Raw genomic sequence first — 24,175 nt, 5'->3', positions numbered from 1 at the left:
TAGAATCCGCCACATAACGCAAGCACTCAGGTCTCTCAACAGCAGGTACAAATACGACTCAGTCATTGTCCACGCTGGTGTAAACGACCGAGCGTACCTCCTTGGACTACATGAAAAGAGACATTGAGGAGCTCTCTGATTATGTAGCCCAGGCAGGTATGACCCTGACCTTGAGCAGTATCCTACCTTCACCAAGAATGATGCCACAATACAGAGATAAGATGATCAGCTTTAACAATTGGCTTAAACACTGGTGTCATTCAAAGGGGATCCAGTATCTGTCTGCCTGGGATGACATGCTGGACAAGCCACGCTGCCATGAGGCGGCTTGCACCTGTCACCCTGGGATTCGGATATTGGCAAAGGCTCTTGCCTCCCCATAGTGCCTTTTTAGGCAAGGCTCAAATTCTAAACCTACCACCCTAGAACACAAAAAGGAAAAAACTAAGGGTAATGCTGCTCAATGCCAGAAGTCTAAATCTCAAAATGCACTTTTCGAGGCCCTTCTCAGTATGGAGAACATCGATGTCTGTGCTGTGACAGAAACCTGGTTCAAGGCTCGAGAGCACCCCAGCTATCAGGTTTTACCTCATATCATGCGTTCGGCCCCAAAATCCGGACAATACCAAGAAAGGAGGGTATCCATATTCATCAAGGACACCCACACCTCAAGACTGGTGGCAACGCACGATGCATCGGAGACCATCCAGGTGCAATTAACCATAGGCAAGACTGCTCTGCAAATTGTAGCATGTTACAGGCCACCCTCACAAACTCAGGAAACTCACATGGCCTTCCTGAAAACACTAGAGGGATAAATGTATCACCAAACACCATCATACTAGGTGACTTCAATTACCCTAATATAGACTGGGAACACTACTCAAGCCCAAACACCCTAGCCCAAAAGTTCCTGGAATTCATAAACTCAAATGCCATGGAACAACTAGTCATCATCCCACAAGAGGAGATAACATACTTGATCTCATCATCACGAACATGGGAGCACAATGTCCAACACGAGTATACCCCTCACTGGTGAGATCAGATCACAAACTAATCTCGCTGGAGGTCCTCATCCCACCCCACCTGAAATAAAAAGACCACAGTAAAGAACTTCTCAAAGCCGACTTCACACTTCTAAAGACTAGTGTGGTCTCCTTTCAGGCCCCGAGCGTGGAAAACAATACTCAAGCCGCTGAATCACTTACAAATGCCTTCTACCAGCACCTGCAGGACTGCATGGATAAGGCAATCCCAAGCAAAACAAAGACTCTTTGTACCAAAGGCAAGCGTCCAGTCTGGTGGACCCCAGCCATAAACAAACTCTACAACAAAAGGAGGAAGCTACTACAACATAGGGCAAAATCCTTAAAAGGTAAGACACCCTTGATCACTATAAGTAAAAAACTAAGAGCTCTCATAAAATCATCCAAAGCAAATTTCGAGAGAAAAATAGCAAAAGACTCAAAAGACAATCATAAGGCCTTCTTTAGCTATGTTAGAAACCTAGGAGGAAACTCCCAGATATGCTCAGAACTAGTTCAAAATGATGTGAATATTACTGATCCTACAGACATTGCCAACATACTGGCTGACAGGTTCAGTGCAAACTTCTCCCCAAAGGAGAGATATTTATACAGAGCGAGTGCAGCCCCCCAAACATCTGCAGTGACCAAGTGAGAACTGCTCTCTCCAAAGCAAAAAACGCAGCATCCATGGGACCTGATGGTGTCCCGGCTGTGTGCTCCACGAACTCAATGAGGAATTAAACCCACAGCTAGGACAGCTGTTTAATCAAAGTCTTACCTCTGGATCATTGCCAGGGGTGGCACTGCAACTGTGGTCCCACTTCACAAAGGTGGTGCCTCCACAGACCCTGGAAATTACCGGCCCATTAGCTTGACAAGCCTTATCTGCAAAGCCATGGAGAGGATCATAATGGACCTCATAAATAAAGACATAGGGAATTTGCAGACTTTGGATCCAACCCAGTTTGGCTTTGTCAAAGGCAGATCATGCCTTTTAAACTTGGTTGACTTTTTGAAACAGTCACCAAAGCCATTGATGAGGAAAGGCAGTCCATACAGCCTACCTCGATCTGGCTAAGGCCTTGATACAATACCCCACTCGGGTATCATTGAAAAACTCATCAGCTTAAATGTTAACCCATACATCACAAGATGGGTTGCAAACTGGCTGAGTGACAGAACCCACAGGGTCAGAGTTGCTGGCGCCATGTCAGACTCAAAGCCTGTCACAAGTGGTGTCCCACAGGGCTCAGTCCTGGGCCCACTCTTGTTTGGCATCTACTTTTCCAAGTACAAGCAAACACAGGAGGGTTATGGCTGACAAAGTTTGCAGATGACTGCAAACTGGCGCCATAGTAGAAAACACATCTGACACAGATATCCTTCAGAAGGGTCTCACAGAACGGATAACTGGTGCCAGAGCCACGGCCTAAAGTTAAATGCCAAAAATGCATAGTCATACCCTTGGGAAAAACAAGGTTACCTAGCTACCAATTAGATGGCAATCCACTGAGCACAGAAGAAGTTATCAGGGACCTGGGGACCCAGGTTGATAGTAGTCTGTCATTCGACACCCATGTAGCTAAAGTAGTTAGGAAGACCTTCTACATTGCCCACCTTATCATGAAGGGATTCTCATCTAGATCAAGGGAGGTCATAGTCTCCCTTTACTCATCACTCATCAGACCAATGATTGAGTACAATGCCCCATTCGGAATGTATCTGACCCGACACTTGCAGCAGCTGGAGAGGCCACAAAAGTTCCTCACCAAAAGGATAAAGGGTCTCAAAAATCTGTCCTATGCTGCCCGACTGAAAGAACTCCAACTCTATTCAGTCGCATACCGCTTGCTCAGAGGTGACCTTTGCCTAACATACAAGGCCATGTCAAACCCAGATTTGATGAATATGCTTCACCTCAAAAATATAGATCCATCAGAGCCACAAGGCGGAGACTTAAACCTCGACACGGCTATTAATAGGACGTGCTGGAGGGATAGATTCATCACCCAAAGACTCCCTATGCTGTGGAACAAAATCCCAGTACATGTGAGGCAGAGCACCTCGCTGGCCTTGTTCAAGAGAAATCTTGACCAATGGATGGGAGATCGCAGATATACCCCAGGGATTACCTCAGTGTCACTGCTCGACAGAGGCACAGCAAAATAATGGGTATAGTTCCCCATACTAAAGGGGTGGCGTAAGCCACAAAACGATGGGCTAGGCTTGTAAATGCCCTCGGGCAGATAGCCTAGTATGAACCTATGAACCTATGAACATTTCTTTTTGATTGATATGCAGGTGCATCTGCTTTGGGTTCCAGTTGCCCTGAATACACTGCCCTGCCATGTGAGCCCCCCATGCATAATCTGATGCATCTGTTGTTAGGGTTTGGGCGGCAGGGGGTAGAGTGAAAGAGAGTCCGTTGTGGTTGCAGGCCTCTGCCCACCAAAGGAACTCTGCCCTTAGACACGGAATGATAGGAATTATTGTTTCCAGGTCCTGAGAATGTTGACACCATAGACTTTTTAGATACCATCGAAGATTCCTCATATGCAGTCTTGCATATGGAATTAACAGAATGCAAGAGGCCATGAGCCCCAGAGATTGCAGTATTTTCCTTGAAGATAGCTGGGTTTTTGTGGCCAGTAGGTTGAAGTAAGTTGTCAAATAAATTTGTTTCTCTGGAGTGAGGAATGCCACCTGGAAAGCTCTGTTCAAGCTTGCTCCCAGGAATACAATCTGCTGGCAGGGTACTAGGTGTGATTTATTTTGACTGATGGTGTACCACAGTACAAATGCCAGGTGCTGTAGTAGCAAGTCCTGACTTTCCACCTAAATCAGGCAATCGTCCAAGTATGGGTAAATCTGAATACTTCTTTGCCTGCAAAAAGCAATGGCTGGAGCTAGGCACTTTGTGAATACCCTGGGCGCAGTAGATAAGCCAAAGGGAAGTGCAGAAAACTGATAGTGCATAGAGCCTGCTTGGAAGCGAAGGTATTTCCTGCAAGATTCCCTTATGGGGATGTGCAGATAAGCACCGCATGGCAAGAAAGACTGATGTAATGGCATCGGCTGCATGTTTTATACCCCTGACGACCTGACGTCATGGAAGAAGCGACAGCATCTGACGTAGAAAACACAATACTCTGGTATTCAGGCCGGCTAAGGGCTACCTGCAGGCAGATAACCCAAATGTGATGTCTGCAACAGTGAAACACGAAGAACACCTGTACCAGTTTACATTTTTACAAATTAGGAAACGAAGATTCTGCACTTAAAACATTAACTACAGTAACATGCATGTATATATTTGCCTGACGTTCTAGGAACTTGATCCAAGGCAGGAGGAGGTCCCGGGGGACAGAGAAAAAGTACAGTTTTGTACCTACCATAAATGTAGATGTTCGAAGATCCACATTGCTGCAGTCCTAACACTTGGGGTAGTCCGCTGTCCCAGTCGGCCCGAATACCAAAGTATAAGGCTGACGTCGGTCAGGGCGCATTAGTCTGACGTCAGGACGTCAGGGTACAAATGCGCATGACCGACGTCATATCCTCAGTCTTTTCTTGCCCCAGATGTCAGAAGACCCTAAAAAGATAAGGCCAAAACCAAAAAACACCAAACACTCCTGTACCAAATATATATACAATATATACAATTTACAAAAGTACAACCCCACCCACACAACCACCCCTAAACACAGAGGGGAAGGAGGGAGGGTAAATTGGACTGCAGCAATGTGGATCTTCTAACATCTACATTTATGGTAGGTACAAAACTGTACTATGTTCTTCATCCCACATTGCTGCAGTCCTAACACTTGGGTAGAATCCCAAAGCAGAGGTAAGGGAGGCTGGCAAATCATAAAGAAGCTGGAGCTGTCAACATGCCCTGCAAAATAGCCGTGGCAAAACCAGCCCTAGATTTAGAGTAGAGAGGGAGGTGGTAATGCTTAGAGAAAAGTATGCACTGAACTCCAAGTAGCTGCCTCCAAAATATCCTTAGTTGCCACCCCCCTTAGAAATACTGTTGAAGTGGCAGTAGCCCTAGTGGAATGAGGCCTGATCCCAGCTGGAATCTCCTTGCCATGATGGGAATAACAAAATGCAATGCAAAACCCAATCCACTTAGAAATAGTTTGTTTTGACACAGGCTTGCCCTGAGAACTTAAAGCAAAAGAAACAAACAACTGCTGAGACTGCCTAAAATCCTTAGTCCTGCTTAAATAACGCAACTGCCTGTGTACATCTAAAGTGTGCAAAATCTTTTCCCCCTTATTTTGGGGATCTGCATAAAAAGTGGGCAAATGAATAGTTTGGTTTAAAGCCACACTAGAGACCACCTTAGGCATAAAGGAAGGATTAGTTCGTAATGATACCCTATCCTTATGGAAAATCAAAAGGCTCAACCGCCATAAGGGCCTGCAATTCAGAAACCCTTCTTGCAGAAGTAATGGCCAACAAAAAAGCAGTCTTCCATGACAAGTATTTCAAGTCAGCAGTAGCCGAGGGCTCAAAGGTTGTAGAGTAAGTTTCTCCAACACAAAATTGAGGTCCCAAGCAGGAGTAGGAGCTCTACGTGGGGGTCTTATATTCTTTGCCCTCTAAGAAATTGCTTAAACAAAGGATGAGAAAACAATGGTGGGTCACAATCGTAGTGAGCTGAAATTGCTGCAGCATGAATCTTAATGGAAGAGAAAGACAAACCTTTGTCCAATAACTCAGTAAGATATTGAAGAGCCACACTCAAATTTGGCTCAGAAACATCCAAATCCTTTGCTGCACACCAAAATAAAAATCTCTTCCATTTCCCTCGTACACTTTCCTTGTACTAGGTCTTCTGGCTTCCATAATCACATTCAGAACTTGTTGAGGAAGCTGAGACCTGCTATGGTTCAAAACAGAATATGCCAGGCTGTTAGATGAAGAGAGTGAAGCTTGACATTGAGTAGATGCCCGTCCTTCTGAGACAATAGGTGTGGAATCAAAGGTAAGGGCCATGGAGGCTTCCTTACCAGACTCCTCAGCAATGGGTACCAGTGCTGCGAGGCCAATCTGGAGCTATTAAAATCATCCTTGGCTTGTCCTGTCTGACCTTTAGGAGTACCTTTGGGAGGAGAGGCAGAGGTGGAAAGGCATACACATGAAGATTTTCCCAACTGAAAGAAAGAGCATCCACTTTCCAGGCTGTGTGATGAAACCTTTTCGTGCAAAACTTTGGCAGCTGGTGGTTTAGTGGAGAAGCGAACAGATCTATGTCTGGAGTTCCCCAGGACACTGTCAATGTCTGAAATACATGAAGATCCAGTTTCCACTCGTGGGGATCCATGATTTGCCTGCTTAACACATCTGCTAAGGAGTTCTGTGCTCCTGGCAGAAACCTTGCTTGAAGATTCAGTTGCAAGCTAGCAGATCTCCCACAAAATCATTGCTTGCCTGCATAGAGGATAAGAATGTGTTCCCCTTGTTTGTTGATGTACCACATGACAGTTGTGTTGTCTGTTAGAATCAACACCTGCCCTGGAAGAAGTAAATCCTTGAAAGCCAGTAATGCAAACTGGACTGCTAACATCTCCTTCATGTTGATATGTAGATGCTGCAGTCTGGCAGGCCACTTGTCTTGTATCCACTTTCCATTCAGATGAGCTCCCCAAGCTGTGTCTGAGGCATCTGTCGTTAGAATCTGACTTGCCTCTGGCGGGTCAGAGAGAGTCCCTTGTTTAGGTGACATTCCTGAGCCCACCACAAAAATTCCTTTTGAATGCAAGGTATTATTTGAATGACAGTGTCCAAATCCTGGCAGTGCTGTGTCCATACATTTTTGAGATACCATTGTAGCTTCCTCATATGCAGTTTGGCATTGGGAAGTACCAGAATACAAGATGCCATGAACCCTAAGGCTTGAAGGACTGTCCTTGCAGTCAGCCCGGACTGATGAGATAGTTGATGGAAGTAAAGAAAGATTCTTTTGTTTGTCCGGGGTTAAAAGGCCATCTGGGATGCTGTATTCAGTCTCACGCCCAGAAAGCACATGTCTTGAGAGGGTACTAGACTGGACTTTATTTCGTTCACAGAATACCCTAGGCATCTTAGCACTGCTATCACATATTCCAAATGCTGAAGAAGCACGTCCTTTCCTTGAGCCAGAAGCAGGCAGTCGTCCAAATAAGGATAGATTTGTATTCCTTTTAGCCTGAAGAAAGCTATCACTGGAGCCAGAACCTTTGTGAATACTCTGGGCGCAGTAGATAAGCCAAAGGGCAATGCAGAGAACTGATAATGAGAATTCCCAGCTCGAAACCGCAGATACTTTCTGCAAATTAGTCTGATAGGAACATGAAGGTAAGCTTCCTTGAGATCCAAAGTTACCATCCAGTGATCTTTGCCCAGCATAGGTAAAAGCTGTTGTAACGTCAACATTTTGAACTTGGGAATGTCCAGATAAGTGTTGAGGATAGACAGATCCAAAATTGGTCTCCACGTGTTCCCCTTTTTTGGTACTAGGAACAGGCGAGAATAAAATCCTAGGCCCCTTTCTGGCACAGGAACTGGCTGAATGGCCCCTATTTGGAGCAACAGAGAAATTTGCCTGTGAGCCTCTTTCCTTTGTTGAGGAGGAATGTCTGGCATGCCTTTGAAAGGAGGCAAGGTATGGAAATAAAACCTGTAACCGTGGTGAATGATATCCAATACCCATCTGTCTTGGGTAATTAAACTCCAGTTTTCTTTGAAGAGTGCCAACCTTCCTCCCAAAGGTGCTGCCAGACGAGAAGATTCTGGCAGCTGAAAAGGCAGGTCATTGGGTCTGTTTACGAAAGGACTGACCCCTGCCCTCACCAGAAGACTGAGCAGGTGAACTCCCTGTTCTAGGCCTAAAAGAACCTTGAGCTCTGCCCCTACCACGTCTAGACCTACCCCTAGACTGGGAATCATAAGCAGGATATGTCCACCCCTTGGTAGGCCAATTTCTACTAAACTTCGGAGGCTGAACCTGCAAAAAATCTTTATAGACTTAGCCTTGTCTTCCATTTTCTTTAGAACTGCTTCCACAGGCGAACCAAACAACACATCAGATTGTAAAGGAGCATCTAAAATCCTTGTCTTCACATGCTCAGCTAAATTCTGATCCCTCAGCCAGGCGTGCCTGCGAAGAACCGAACCAGTGGCAGCCACCCTCGAAGAGGCCTGCACAGCATCAAAACCACATTGCAAAGAATGCTTACCCACCTGTTCAGAAACATGAACTAAATCCTGCAACTCTTTACACTCAATACCTTCCGCCAAAGCATCTACCTTAGACTTTAATTGTGAAAGGAGATAATTTTGATATTTCAACATGTGAAACTGGCAATTCAAAGCTCTCATGGCCAAAGTGGAAGAAGTATACACTTTCTTTCCCCATCTATCCAAAGCCCTTGCCTCTTTATCCGGAGGAACAGGATTTTTAACAGAAGCCTTAACACCTTTAGGCCCCTGTGAAACAGTTTCTGGGTCTGCCCTAGGACTCTTAAAAGATACTTATGAGCTTCAGGCACCCTATAATATCTATCCGGTTTAACTGGAGCAGGAGGCAAAGAATCAGGGTTCAGAGAAGCCTCTGCAAAAACATCCTCCACCACATCTAGAACAGGAGGTATAGCTAAAGGCCTATGCTGGGGTAGAAACAAAAATTCCCTAAGCCTTTTCCTGGAATCAGAGAAATCCTGACCTTCCCATTTAAAATGCTCCCTCATGGAATGAAGAGTCTCTGAAAATGAAAAATCCTCAGGAGGAGAAGCAGAAGGAGTAGAATCATCCACATCAGAATCAGAGTAAGGGGAATTGCAAGTCTTCAGCCGAAGACTCAGAAGCATCCGAACACTGCTCAAAACTCCCAAGCTCAGGTTCCACCCTAGGCCTCTTATCAGGAGGGGGCATAGAACCTCTAATCATTGTAATCAAATCTTCTGCCATCTTAAGCATATGCTTCTTAGGTACAGACCCTGAAGAACTAGGGGTAACACCTGAAACCAAACCTGGCCTGCCCCTGGGAGAAGCCTTGGAAACAGCAGGGGAGGGCCTAACCACCTTAGGAAGGGAGGGAAGAACAGCTACCTGAGAAGCCCCTTCCGCCTGGCCTACCTCCTGAGAGGTCACATCTTGTAGTAATAAAGTCTCTCCCTGGGATTCCAAAGAAATTTCTGGCTGAACCTCTGGCTCCACCGAGCCCTCTAAAGAACCGGCGTCCGGCGGACGGTTCTTCCAACCTAGGCTTTGCTGTTTTGTCCTTGCGCTTTTTGAAGCGGGCGTCGGAGCATCCGGCGGCATTTTATAATTACACGCTTCCCAAAACTAACCTGGCACAATCTAATCTTCTCTTTATCGTGCGTTTGTTAAATCTAGCACAAGAGCGACAGCCAACAACGTCGTGCTCAGGCCCTAAGCAAGGTATACACAAGGTATGGTAATCCCTATGAGGTATCTGTTTCCCACAAGAAATACAGTTATTCACTTTTTCTGACATCCGGTAAAATACTGAGGCAAGAAAAACCAAAATATTCCCCAACGGGGTACTTAGCCAACTTGGATTCGGTCTGAAACTCCGACTTCGGAAAATCTCAGAACGCCAACCTGCACTTGCAAAACTGCTTCTGCATCGGACCATGCGGCAAAAAAGACTGAGGATATGACGTCGGTCATGCGCATTTGTACCCTGACGTCCTGACGTCAGACTAATGCGCCCTGACCGACGTCAGCCTTATACTTTGGTATTCGGGCCGACTGGGACAGCGGACTACCCCAAGTGTTAGGACTGCAGCAATGTGGGATGAAGAACATCATATTCCAAACATCATAATAGGGTCATCTTATTAAAAAAAAAAAAAAAATGAAGTAGAAAGCCTAGGCACCATGTCACAGAAGTATCAAACCTAGACTACAGCCCAAACAACCCATGTTTAACTAACAGCATGGACTTCTGAGACAAAACAGGGAGATGATGAGTTGAGCAGCCAATGCCAACTTATTCATGCTCTAGAAGGAAGAAGGCCCACAACAACAGTGACAATAGTGTCTGGGTCTTCTGTCCTCCTGTAGTGGCCACATTATATTATACTGCATCAGGAATAAGCTTTTCTGTTAAGCCTGGGAACAGGTGATGTGTGTGAGAGCATGCACACTTCCTCCCCTGACCAGGCAGCTATAGTTAAGTCAGCAGGCAGCTTAGAAATAGGTTGCTCCAAAAGACTAGCAAGCTGACTTGCTTCTTAGCATGCTGCTCTCACTGCAGAGGTAAGAGATGGGACACTAGCATTTGCTGGGCAGGAATTAATGAGTCAAAAAGCACTCACTTAACTCAAAGGTATCTATCTCCCCTTCCCCCATAGACTAAATGAGCCACCTGGGGGCAAGTACTGGAGTCACTGTGTAGGATCTCGCAGAGGAGGAGTGAAGATGTATTGAGAAAGTATAAATTATATCCAAGATTGATAACTTGCTTTGATGGGAATGTTAAGTTGTTCAATCAAAATAAGTGGGACACCAAAAAGGGAATACTGTCTACTAACAGTGACAAAAACTGTACCCACTGGCAGCAATATACATGAGGTTGCCTTAGCCCTGAAGTGCAGAGGGATAAAGCACGGACTGCATCCCAGATGACCAGTGTATGATTTGCAGCACTGAAACTGGAGTTTCTAGGGAAGGGAGGGGAGGGTGGAAGTGAGAAGATGGTACCATCCTGGGTGGAGGGAGCAGCCTGGCTCACTAACTGTAGCATGAGGAGCCTGGTGAGCTTCATGCAACAAGCAGTGTATGGTTATTTGGGAGACTGCACATGGGTAAAAGCAAGCTTGCACCTCCCAATGGCAGCCAAAGCAGTGAAAGGCTGACACAGGGTTGTAGGTTAGTATTACACTGGTGTCCTCTATATTCTCACCACCCTCAAAAGTAGATCAGGTAGAACCAGATAAAGAATATGACATACCCTGTAGAATAATGAAAAGAAAAGGAAGGAGAAGAGAGAAGCTTGGTTGTAACAGACGGCCTGCGTGTAAGGTGTGCAGCCAGGGGTGGCCATAGGTAAACTGGTGCCCTAGGCAAAAGGGCTCCACGGCGCCCCCCACCACAGCACCCAGTGCCCCCATCCTGGTCAACCTACACCAAATAAATACTGGAAAAGTGGCCCTGCTACAGCAGCGCCCTAGGCGGCTGCCTAGTTGGCCTATGCCTAAGGCCGGCTATGTGTGCAGCCTTAACAGCATATAGAAAATGACCACAATTTATGCGGGTTTTGATCACTCGCTCTCAGCCAGGTGCTCTTCAGCAATTACCAGGATTTTGTACACCTCACTGTTAAGCCTACTGCCTATAGAGGATACCTTACCAACACAGTAACTATCTTGGCTAAAATTACAGCATTCACTCATATAAAATTATGCCTATGGCGGTCAAATATATTTTTCAGTGCCACTACTCTTCCTTACTTTAACAATAACGTGTCATATTGGTCTGACTGTTGGCAGTATGTCAAGGACTCAATTAATATACACTACACAAAGGAGCCAACTGTACAACTTAGCAAGTAGCTAAACTGAGCAATCTCCTAAGAAAATCAGATGCCAAAAATTATAATAAACCAAGTTTGGTAATCAACCTTCTAGAAAATAATAAACTACCACCCACCAGTCTTTAATGTAATTAAACTTTTCTGGGTGTTCCCTGCTGCATGATGACCACAAGCTCTCTGCAATCTATTAGCTTATTAATTCTCCTCAGGGTGAAAGATGTTCCCAAGCCCATTTGTTACCTGACAGGCAAGAGCAGATCGGACAGCCATCATGCTGACTGCAGTTTGCTTTACCCCAAACTCCATTCTGATGGTTGAGATGAATATCTTCACATCACGGAATCCCAGCTATACCTTCCCTCAATGTGTACGGGACTTCCAAGCGTGTTGCAAAGGGCTATCATTAATGGCTTGGCTAGACCAAGCTCAAATCTATACACTATGACCGTATTCACTGCCTGCAGGTGCAAATCAGTTGACCAGAACCAGCAACTTCACCCTAGATAGGGCAAGCCAGCAAAGGCTGCTCATTCCCACCCCACACCACATGGCTCTTCTAGTGCCCAAACTGCTTGTCAAACTTTGGTCATCTGGGCATAGGGCTTTATACCCCTACATCACAGAGCTTAAATTAGGTAACATGATTTACAAATGAAACATACAGAAACGCAAAAAGTTCTGGACAGACAGACTGTCTTAAAAAAACAATGACCATCAGTTAGGTCCTACTACTACCACTGCCTGAAGACAACTACTATCCTCTTCTGACATTTATGACCATCCAGCAGTAGAAGGGTATGCTGGAATGATGCAACAATAGGAAGTATTCAGTTCATGTTAGCTTATAGCAGTATCCTAGCGCTTCATTTCCTGCTGAGTTAATATTGATTTTTGGCTCCCATGCACCTGAACACCAGCTGCTCTTGGGGCCTACTAAAACTCCTTGAGACCCCAGACTTGCTTCATTCCCATGTCAGGGGCATCAAAGCATCATGGAGAAGAGTCTTACTGCTGGCTAGGACATTCTTCTTTTTAAGGCCTATTTCCTGATCCTGCATGCACTCACATAGTCCAACAAAGTAGACACGATCTTTGTGGAAGCGCAGGTAAACAGATTCAGATAAAAGTCATACACTTTGTAGTTTACCGGACTGCTGTATATAAGAACACATTCAATCAGAATAAATGGCAACCTTACATTTTTAACAACATATGATTCAGGAAAAGCCCCCACCCTTCTTATAGGTGGGCACACAAAGTGTATTCTTGGTCTCTACCAGGGATTAACCACAGAGGTGTGCCCGATAATGCACTCTCACTTCCATTGAATACACGCTTTCCTCCAGCCTACAGAATCAAGCATCTGATCCACGAATCAAACTCTGTTCACCTGTGCCATAATTAGGGCTTTATCCCTCTATACCATCTGTAAGGCACAGTTTTGCTTAGATAACAAGAAAGTTTCAATGCAATTAAAGTTATATGCATTTTAACATGCATCATTCAGAAGCTTTTCCCTGCTATTACTAAACGGCACATCTACTTACTTCGAGAGATCACTGTAACACTTTATAACTCACTGATCTGAGCCCCTTTATAAATAAAATACTACATTTTTTAGCCTTCAAACAAACACCTGAAAAAACATGCAAAGGTCCAAATCACTCCTAGAAAAATTGCACAGTTGGAAAATGAACTATTCAGAAAAGCTTCCGGAGCTGCTGCCATATTTTCTTAGTTGCAGGTTACTTACAATTGGCCTCTTCCTGTTTTGTAAAGGCAATGTCTCATCCAGTCCTATCTGAAAATCTTAAGCATGAACCACACTTTTTGGAATGACAACCAATCAGGGAAATTAATAAAAATATCTATAATACAAAAAGTGACTGCTGCACTGTATAGCACCCTACAAGATTAAGGAATAAGCTTCCACCTTCTGTAAGAAAAAGACTTATCAAGTTCTTTTAAGAATAATCTTGATATATGTGGGAAATAAATATTCCCACCACAAGATTACAACAAACAAACATGACTTCTTGAAAGCCTGTAGGTTATAAACTTGACAACTGAACCTACAAACGATAAAAAATGAAAAGGAATACAATGCACTGATCTATGTACAATGACTACATATACTTCATAGTTTATCCAAAATAACACACAAGACAGTTCTGTTAAATGTCTCAGAAAGGATCAAACTATTTTGTCTCAACATCTTAGCTTAACAGTTCTGAACAATGCCAAAGTAATTTGGAGGAGGAGGGTGTCAGATTTTAAACACTGCTCTTACAAAGTTAGACAACTGGTAGAACCACAGGTTTTGCATTAGCATGCATTTTTCTGAAGGAGATGAAATAAAAAATTCATATGTCTGTCAATTTGTAACTTCAACCCTCAGTGAACTGCCAGAAAACTGAACAGAACAAAAATATGAGGCAAAAATCTAAAGTGTCTGAAAAATTCTGGACATTTGAGAAGTATGGTACAAAAACCATTCCAACAGAAACCACATTTTCAAATACTGGTTTTACCTCATTTCTTACCCTTCTCCAGCACCACCATTTTACTCTGAAAATGTTTTGCTTTATAGAAATCCTGCAAGGATGCCCCTCAATTGTGCCTCATTACAAGGAATATTCTGAGTCTTAATAATTTTATGCTCCACACTGAAAGGGTTGGATACCCATCCACTGTTAATTCTATAACAAATATTCATGGTAAATAATACTGAACCATATTATTTCATTAAACTCAAGCATGAAAAAAATATTTGCTGCAGGCTTTCTAGTCAAATTCATTAAGTGTTTCCACATTTTGGAGACAGAAGGTAGAGAGCTATGTCCGGACAGAAGGCCCATTGCAGATGCACACAGGACCCAACCAAAATATAGAAACAGCTGCACAAAGACATCTACAAATCTCCCCTTTGCAAGGGCATCATAGGACATATATATATTTCCTTGGTTGGGGAGTATTTTTTTTTGTATTTCTTGACCAGGGTAGTGCAATAATTTCCATTTACGTTTTTTCAGACTTAGCTTGGGAGCACTGTTGGATTAAGTGACTTGCTCGTTATCACACAGTCTGGCAATGTAGGCTTAAGAGAATCAAACCCTGGACCACAGGAAACATCTCACTAACAGCGCCTTAATCCTCTGTGCCAACTACCAGAGTATTTCAGCAAAACAGCTCTTAAATGCATGATGCATGTGTTATTAATGCACTCAGGCCAACTAGACAGACTTCACTAAATAAACAGTTTCACCCTTGCTTGGCTTTGGCAGCGTGGCACAAATATAAAGTCTAGCTACTTTCTGAAACACTCAAGTTTATATAAAAGCTTTACCTACAGTTGCCTTGAGGCGAGATACCAAACAAGCTGCAAGAAAAATACTAAAATCCCACACCAGAGAGATGTAGGAACCAACCAGACTAATGGAAAATTGCTAATGGGAGTGTCAAAATAATTGTCTAGATGGGTTCTTTTCAGTGTTCTTTTGTGTCCAGCATTATTCATGTCAGCAGTTCTAGCATATGCAGAAAGGAAAATAAAAGGCAGTGTTTCTGCAAGCTAACTGTGGATTATGTAGAATCTGAGAAATTTCAAGCTTGGTATCTGGAGAGGAAAGCATCATTTGTGCATGACATGTTCAAACTAATTCATGGCCCCTTCTGACTCAGATTAGTTCCAAATGCCCCACTTTATACTGCTTTTTTATCACATTTCATACTTAGTGCTACCACTTTGATAGCATGCCTATCACCCCAATTAGCTTATGATCATCACTGAAAAAGGAATGATTATGAGTCAGCTTACCTTGTCAATAAAAATGGGGAGAAAAAAGGTGAAACACTGCCAGTAGGCAATCTACTTTTACCTTTTAAGCCACTGTCTGTAGGAATTTTGTGACCTGAAATCTGAGACATGATGATGAGAGCCAATGTATGCTGCAGGTTAGGAGGAGGGTCACTCTTAGTCAAGCAGTTCCGCAAAACTGACCAGATGTCACATCCAACCAGCTGTTCCACCAGAGTTTTGTGACCCTGAATCATCATATGAACGACCAGCAAACCATCCTGCACTGCTGAAGAACACCTATAAAAAGAAAAGGCAAAATTACAAGTCCTGACATACCTTACAGTGGTAGTAAACATGCCTATCATGTTTGCTAAAGAAAGGTTTACTATAGTAGATCAGGAAAAAAAAAAGATATTATCCTCTTCACCTGCTTCTTAACAATGGCATCCTTATGCTGACTTGATGGCTCACTGCGGTATGGTGTCGGTCTAAAGTATAAGTACCTCAAGACAAGGAATAAGCTTAACATGAGAGTGGTTTAACCAGACAGTGAAGGTCTCCTTCCAAAAAGGAATGAAACAGCAGCTACTTCTACTTTGGTGGGCAAAGGTGGCACTGTGATGTTCACTTACCACGCTAGACAATGACTCCAGTAATCATCTCAGGAGGTATGAGTACAAACAAAACTTGCATTCTCACTGAAGGCACCAAATGCTATGTGAAAGAAAGACCATTTTAAGTAAAGCTGGACCACGGTCCCTTCAACTATGATGGAAAATGGCAGAGAAACTGGCCTCTCCAACTAGCCCAAGGAAAAAGGAAGACTAGTATCACCTCTTTCCACCTTTTGATCCAGATTCCTAGTGAAAGAGCTGATTGGGAGCAAACTCTATTCTGCATTAAAAAATAAAGAAAAAGTACAGAACAGAAAAAAAAGATTAAAACTCTTCCACTTGAGCTACCATATACTGCTCTAGTGATATTTACACATTTATTTCTCCCAAAATGTTTACAATGCTCAATAACTATGATGTGTGCAATCAGTTAATTAGTTGCAAGCTAACTTCCATGAGCCTACCCTAGGCAATTATGTAACCCAACATTATCATTACACAACTGCTAGATTATAAACATTTACACTGCCATTTTTCATGCAAAATCTGCTCCATTACTGCCAATGGAAGTCTTTCACAACAGTGATGTCGCTCATATTGTACTACTATATTACTTCACCACAGACATTAATGAATCACCAACTACTATTAAAACTAGCCATATCATGCCTCTTATTCCTATATTGTAGTAATGTTGACAATACAGCTAGCACAACACCCATCTCCCACCTTAATGAAGACAAACATTTAAAAATAACCACAGCAGTGAAGTTGGCACGAACCAGAAATCAATACACTTCATCAATGCCCTCCATTTACCACAATGCCCAGTGCAACTGAGGTTGCAGTCACAATATCAGTTTCGCACATCACTCCTACCCACCATTAACAAGCATTTTAAGAAAAAACAAGAAAGCATAAAGGAAATGCTCAAGATCAAAATGAAAAGTCAAAACTGTTTCCATGCAGGCAATACTTCACTGCATCGATAGCAAATGGAAAAATAAATAGTGGAGCTCAAAAAAAAGAAATAAAAGGGAAGGCCAGGAAGAAAATGATGGGATTTGAGAAGTAAAAGAAAAGACCAAGACAGTAAATCTGAATTTTATCAGGTGACCAGGAAGGAAACAGGAAAAGCAATCTTTTCCCAACTGAAGACAGTCAGGTTGGCATAGCACAGTGCACATGCTGCGCCCACTACAACTCCCTTCATTTGGTTAAATATTTCACTTTCAGAGTAATGTTATTAGACAATACCAAGTCCATGAAGTTCAGTGTTAGACAAAAAAAATTACATTCTAGTAATAATGCAACACTGAACAATTCCAAACCTTTGCTTTGTGGAATACAAGGTTAATACATCTGGTATGTCTATAGTTATTATATACATCTTATTGCTCCACAGAACAGGCTTTATCCTACCTAAAAAAAAAAGAATCTTTTAAAATATGGGTAGATTCCAATAAAACAGGTTTAAGTAATCTGTCAATATATACTGCTAATGAGTATGCTTTGAGACCCTGAGCTGCCACTATGGGTCTAAATTAGAAGTTACATACTTACCATAACTTGGCATCTGTGTTGTCCATTTTCATTCTTCCTCACGGATGGGTCACGGATCTGATCTTTAGATCCAACTTAGCCGCATTTACAAGGCTTGGATCTGAACCTTGGACTCTTCCCTCTACCCATAATGGCTCTAAGCCATCCCTAAAACCTCAGATCGAGTTTGCTGACTTACTGCACACTGTATTGTAGAGACAGAACAGACTGAAGAAACCAGGAAAATAAAGGTTCCATTATCATCCAAAGATTCTCCTAGGAGTCACAAGGCCAGGGGATGGCTGGGAGGGAAGGTGAGCAAGACTGAAAATGGACAACAAAGATGCCAAGTTAAGTACCCAACTTCTAAATCTGATGTCCTTATCATTCTTCTGGAGACAATGTTCAATTTGTAATGTGTAACAAAGTCTTTGACCAAGTGGCAGCCACACAGATACAGTCAATGGAAGTTCTTGATAAAAAGGCAGAGGAAGTAGACATAGATTTAGTGGAATGAGCTCTAAGAGGATGAGGCAATTCCAAACTTTTTTGAGAATAAATCAGCAAAATACAATCAGCAATCCATTTAGCCAGAGCAATTTTTGAAACTGCTTGAAACTAAACGATTAGGGGAAAAGGATGCAAACAACTGATCAGACTTCCTGTACTGTTTTGTTCTGTGAAGATACAAATAGTCTATGATCAAAAAGATGTAGCATATATTTGCCTTTATTAGTTATAAAGTCTGGAAAGAAAACTGGCAGTTGCACAGACTGATTAATGTTGGTCTCCGTGACCAATTTAGGCCAAAAAGAAGGTCTGGTTCGTAGATACACCCTATCATTATGGAAAATAATGTAAGGAGGACTACTTGATAAGGCCTGGTGCTCAGAAATTCTTCTTGCTTCAAAAAGATTGTTTTCCAAGAAAAAACTTCATATTGCATTCATTTGCTAGTTCAAAGGGTTTCTGAGTCAACCCATAGAGGACCATCATGAGATCCCAAGGTGGAGAAGGGTCCTTTATTGGAGGTCTAAGGAGAAAGATTTCCTTCATTAAACTTTACATAATCTGGAAGTTATCAAAGAGGAGGATTCGTTTCCACCAAGGAAGTTGGATATGGCTACTAACTGAAGTTTAGCAGTAGAAAAACTGGCTCCATCCTTAAAAAGAGTAATGAGAAAAAGAAGGATGGCTGAAGTAAGAGCTGAGAAAGAGTCAATATTCTCTTTAGAAGTCCATATAGAAACCTTTTCCATTTGGTTCTGTAGGCTTTCTGGGAGGCCAAGACAATGTCTCAAACTGGGGAAGCGAGCCTGGACTACCTTACAATTACTGGAAGTGGAGAAAAGTACAGTTGTGTACACTTACCATAAACGTAGATGTTCAAGTGTATTCACTGTTGCAGTCTTAACAAATGGGTTATCCGGCTCCCGGTAGCCCTCGATCGGCCAGAATACCAAAGGTAAGTAAAAATGACATCGGCTGCCGTCGGTTGTAAAGGACGTCAGGGCATCCAATACAAAAGGAGGCAGCTGACGTCACTTTCTCAGTCTTTCTTGCCATAACAATCAGAACCCCCCAGAAATAAGGCTAAGCCAAATGCAAATTTGGCAAATAATATCCAATTCAGCCTGTACATCAGAAAAAAAGAATAGGAGAGGACCAAAAAAGGGGAAGGAGGGAGGGAAACCAGGACTGCAACAGTGAATACACTCGAACATCTACATTTACGGTACGTTTACACAACTGTACTATGTTCGTGTTTCACTGTTGCAGTCCTAACAAATGGGTTGATTACCAAAGCCCAGTGAAAAGGGAGGAGGAACCAACAGACTCAAGGGTTGGAAATAATGCCCTGCAACACAGCAGTGGCAAATCCTGCCCTGCCTCTGGAAAAAAGAAGCAAATTATAATGTTTTGCGAAAGTGTGAACAGAAGACCATGTGGCAGCCTCCAAAATATCTTTAGTAGGGACACCCCTTAAAAGGGCTGCAGAAGTGGAAGCTGCTCTAGTTGAGTGGGTCCTAACCCCTTGAGGAGGAACCTTGCCATGAAAAGAATAACAAAAGTTGATGCAATGTGAAATCCACTTGGAAAGTGTCTATATTAGATGAACGAAAGTTCATCTTAGCGAACGCTCACATGAGCGAATATCCAGGTACTCAAAACTGCAATTGTGGGGGGCGCAGCCCCCCACACCCCCCCTAAATATATATTCCAACTCCAAGATCACACTACAGTGAGGAAAGGGCAAATATTCCCATCTTCACTGTACACGATCTCGCAATTGCGGTTTCGAGTTCCGCAATATTCGCTCATGTGAGCATTCACTAAGATGAACTTTCGTTCATCTAATATAGACCCCTTGGAAATGGTTTGCTTAGAAATAGCCTTGCCCTGAGCTCCAGGGGCAAAACTGACCAATAACTGAGCTGATTTCCGAAGGTCTTTAGTCCTGTCCAAGTAAAACCTGAGCTGTCTGTGCACATCAAAAGAATGTAGGATACTTTCACCTTTATTTTGAGGATTAGGAAAGAAGGTAGGAAGGTGTATGGACTGATTAAGAGTCAAGCTAGAAACCACCTTAGGCATAAAGGAGGGATTGGTTCTCAAAGAAACCCTGTCTGGATGGAAAATAATAAAAGGCTCCACAGCCATCAAAGCCTGCAGCTCCGAAACCCTGCTTGCTGGAGGTATAGCCAAGAGGAAGGCAGCCTTCCACGAGAGAAACTTTAAATCTTCAGTGGCAGCTGGCTCAAAAGGAGGAAGAGCGAGTTTCTTTAGAACAAAATTAAGATCCCAGGCTGGAGTAGGTGCCCTTCTGGGAAGTTTTAAGTTGCAAGTACCTCTGAGAAACATCTTCATCAGGGGATGAGAAAATGGGTTCTTCAACAGAACAATGAGCAGAAATGGCTGAAGCATGGAGCTTGATAGAAGAAAAAGAAAGATCACCCTGAAGCAATTCAGACAGGTATTCTAAGATCAGAGGAAGGGTAGACTGAGAAGAAGATTCCCCTCTGGCCTGCATCCAATGAGAGAACTTTTCCCATTTGCCAGCGTAGGACTTCCTAGTGCTAGACCTCCAGGCCTCCCTCAGCACATCAACCACCTGCTGGGAAAGGGAAGAAAATAAGGAAGGAGTCATACAATTAGCCATGCTGCCAAATGGAGGGACTGAAGATGAGGATGCAAATGATTCCCTCTCTCTGAACCAAAAGATCTGGCTTCAGAGGAAGATACCAAGGAGGAAATTAGGAGAGACTGCAAAGCAGTGGATACCAATGCTGTCTGGGCCAGTCCAGAGCTATGAGAATAGTCCCTGGTCGTTCGTCCCTGACCTTCAACAACACCCTGGGTAGAAGGGGAAGAGGAGGGAAGGTGTAAACTGATAGCAACGTCCAAGGGAAGGACAGAACAGCCACTCTCCAGGCTCTGCTGTGATGCTGTCTGGTGCAAAAGCGAGGTAGAAGATGACTGTCCGGGGAGGAGAAAAGATCCACCTGAGGTGTGCCCCAACATTGAATGATACTGCAAAAAACTGCTCTGTTCAGCTGCCATTCGTGAGGATCCAGGGTTCGCCTACTCAACTGGTCTGCCAAAACATTGAGCCTTCCTGGAAGGAACTGAGGTAGGAGATGCAGGTCCAGGGATGCTGCCATGAACCAAAGATTCATGCTTTGTCTGCACCGAGGGTAAGAGCGAGTCCCTCCTTGCTTGCTGATGTACCACATGACTATGGTGTTGTCTGTTCTGACAAGTAGGGTCCCTGCAGAAAGAAGATGCTTGAAAGCTAGTAAGGCCTGCTGAACTGCAATCAACTCTTTTAGATTTATATGCAGGTGCATCTGCTGGGCGTTCCACCATCCCTGTTTGCATCTGCCATCCAGGTGTGTTGCCCAGGCGTAGTCCGATGTGTCTGTAGTCAAAACTTGAGTGGCAGGAGGTGTCTGAAAGAGCATGCCCTTGTTTTGTAGACAGGCTGTTGCCCAGCATAGAAACTCCATCTGCAGAGATGGAAGCAGAGGAATCATCATATCCAGGTCCTGTGTGTGTTGACACCAAATGTTCTTGAGGTACCATTGCAATTTCCTCATATGCAGTCTTGCATATGGAATCATGAGAATACAAGATGCCATGAATCCCAGAGCTTGCAGGTATTTCCCTGCAGGGAGCTGGGACAGGCTTGCCAAGTCCTTGAAGTAAACTGAAAGAGTTGTCTGTCTCTCCTGGGTGAGATGCATCATCTGGGCGGCTGTGTTCAGACTCGCTCCCAGGAATGTTACCTCCTTGGATGGTACCATTTTTGATTTGTCCTCGTTAAGAGTGTAACCCAGGGAAGAGAGAAGAGTCTTTACGAATTCCAGATCCTTTAGTAGCTGCTCCTGAGAACTTGCTTGAATCAAACAGTCATCAAGGTATGGGTAAATCTGAATTTTCTTCTGCCTGCAAAAAGCAATGGCTGGGGCCAGGCACTTCATGAAGACTCAGAGCAGTAGATAAGCCAAAGGGCAGCGCAGAGAATTGATAATGTTGCTTGCCCACTCTGAAACTAAGACAATGCCTGCAACTTTCCCTGATAGGGATGTGCAAATAAGCCTCGGAGATCCAAGGTTACCAGCCAGGAATCCTTTTCTAGCATTGGTAGCAGCTGATGCAGAGTGAAGCATTTTGAACTTTGGGATTACTAGAAAAGAGTTGAGAATGGAAAGATCTAGGATAGGACACCAGGTGCATTCTTTTTTTGTAACTAAGAAAAGCCTAGAATAAAAGCACTGGCCTACCTGCTGAGCAGGAACTGATTCTATTGCTCCCAGATGGAAGAAAGACCAAATTAGTTTTTCTACTTCTGCCCTTTGATTTGGAGGAATGTCTGGGAATCCCTTGGGAGATGGAAAGGTGTGGAAAGAAAACTTGTGCCCCAGGGACACCGTTCTGAGCATCCATTTGTCACTTGTGATAGAGGCCCAGACATCTGACAAAAGGGCCAGTCTTCCCCCTAAATGACTCTCCAGGCAAGCAAGAATAGGCAGAAGTTGAAAAAAGTCATTGATAGTGTTGTGATTGAGATGCAGGCTTGGAGCTTCCCGCCTTAGAAGTGGAAGCCTGCCACCACCTAGACCTTTGGAGCTGCTTGCCCCGTAGAAGATTTGTAACTTCTAGTCCTGGAATGGTTCCATCTGCTGGTATCAGGAAATCTCCAACTCTTAGGAAGGGTAATTCCTGCTAAAGCAAGGGGGTCGAACTTGCAGAAAATCCATAATAGTTTGCATGAACTCGGCCTTTTCCTCCATCTTAAGCACCTCCTCAGCTTTGCTGCTAAAAAGATTGTCTTTATGCAAAGGTACATCCAAAAGCTTAGCCTTGACAGGTTCTGGAAGAGGCTGTTCTCTGAGCCAAGCATGCCTTCTAATAACAGATCCATTAGCCATAGCCCTACTGGAGGCCACAAGGATGTCAAAACCACAATGCAAAGAATGTTTATTGACCAGAGTGGCTGAATTCAACAAATCCTGCATGTCTTTACTCTCTACCAAAAGAGGTGCATTTGCAATCTTAGACTTAATAGCCTCCAAGGTATGCTGCTGGTACTTCAGCATATGAAAAAGACAATTGGTAGCCCTAATAGCAAAGGTATAAACTTTCTTGTCCCACTTATCTAGGTTCCTAGATTCCCTGTCTGAAGGAACAGAATTCCTGGTAACAGTGGCCTTAACCCCTTTAGGGCCCTGAGAAATAACCTCTTGATTCACCAACGGGTTCCTGAAAAGAAATAGATGAGAATAAGAGACTCTGTAGTACCCGTCAGGTTTCTTGGGAGCAGGGGGAACCGAATTTGGAAACAAGGAATTTTCCAGAAAAACAACATCAAAAACTTCCATCACAGGGGGAATAGCAAGAGGCTTATGCTGAGGTAAAGCAAGAAACTCCCTAATCCATTTCTTAGATTGAAGATAATCCTGGCTTTCCCATTTAAAATGTTCCCTGAGGGTATTTAATGTGTCACCAAAAGAGAAATCCTCCGGAGGAGAAGCCAAAGGGATGGACTCCTCTACATCTGAATCCGCAAAGGGAGAAAAAATCTGAGAAAATTCCTCTTCATCAGCAGAGATGCTGGAAGAAACAGATCCTGAACAAGGACAAAACCTCAGGAGAAACATCCCTACTCCTTTTTAGGAGGGTGAGGCTGAGAACCCCTGATAACAGTTAACAAATCATTAGCCACTTTAACCATCTGGGATTGAGGGGAACTGGAGCCTGCCTTTTCAGAGGCTTACGGATGGAAGGCTTACTTGCAAGCCTAAAGGACTCGGGAGGCCAGGCAACTGCCAAAGAAGCAGCAGGAGTAGAAAGAAGTTTGCGGTCAGATCACAAAACGGAGGCCTCGGACCACGGAGTCAGCTTAACGGTACTGGCTCCAGCAGAAGAGGCGGCAGGTCGGAAGACAAAATGGCGGCTGAAGGCCTAAGGGACTCGGACTCAAGAAAGGCCTGCGGTTGCACATCTGCAGACTGTAGGGACTGCAAAAGCGTCTCACTGGCTCCCGCCTGACTGACGACCAACTTAACCTCATCCGAGGACTGAGCTTACTGAGGCCTGTCACGGTCCTTGTCCTTACGCTTTTTCGGATATCGCTGAA

General features: G+C 43.8%; 1 protein-coding gene across 2 annotated transcripts in view; it reads right to left on the bottom strand.

The window, feature by feature from the left end:
• Window positions 1-24,175, bottom strand: part of CUL9 (cullin 9) — a 2,881,018-nt gene that overhangs the window by 2,196,490 nt on the left and 660,353 nt on the right. For both annotated transcript variants that reach the window (XM_044060287.1, XM_044060293.1), the window contains exon 11: window positions 15,459-15,676. In XM_044060287.1, the coding sequence (XP_043916222.1) occupies window positions 15,459-15,676 (218 nt within the window). The remainder of the gene's footprint in view (window positions 1-15,458; window positions 15,677-24,175) is intronic.

This window comes from Protopterus annectens, chromosome 1.part0 (assembly GCF_019279795.1).
Source record: "Protopterus annectens isolate FY-2018-M chromosome 1.part0, PAN1.0, whole genome shotgun sequence".
NCBI classification, from domain to species: Eukaryota; Metazoa; Chordata; order Ceratodontiformes; family Protopteridae; genus Protopterus; species Protopterus annectens.
This window is presented reverse-complemented; position numbering and strand designations above follow the sequence as displayed.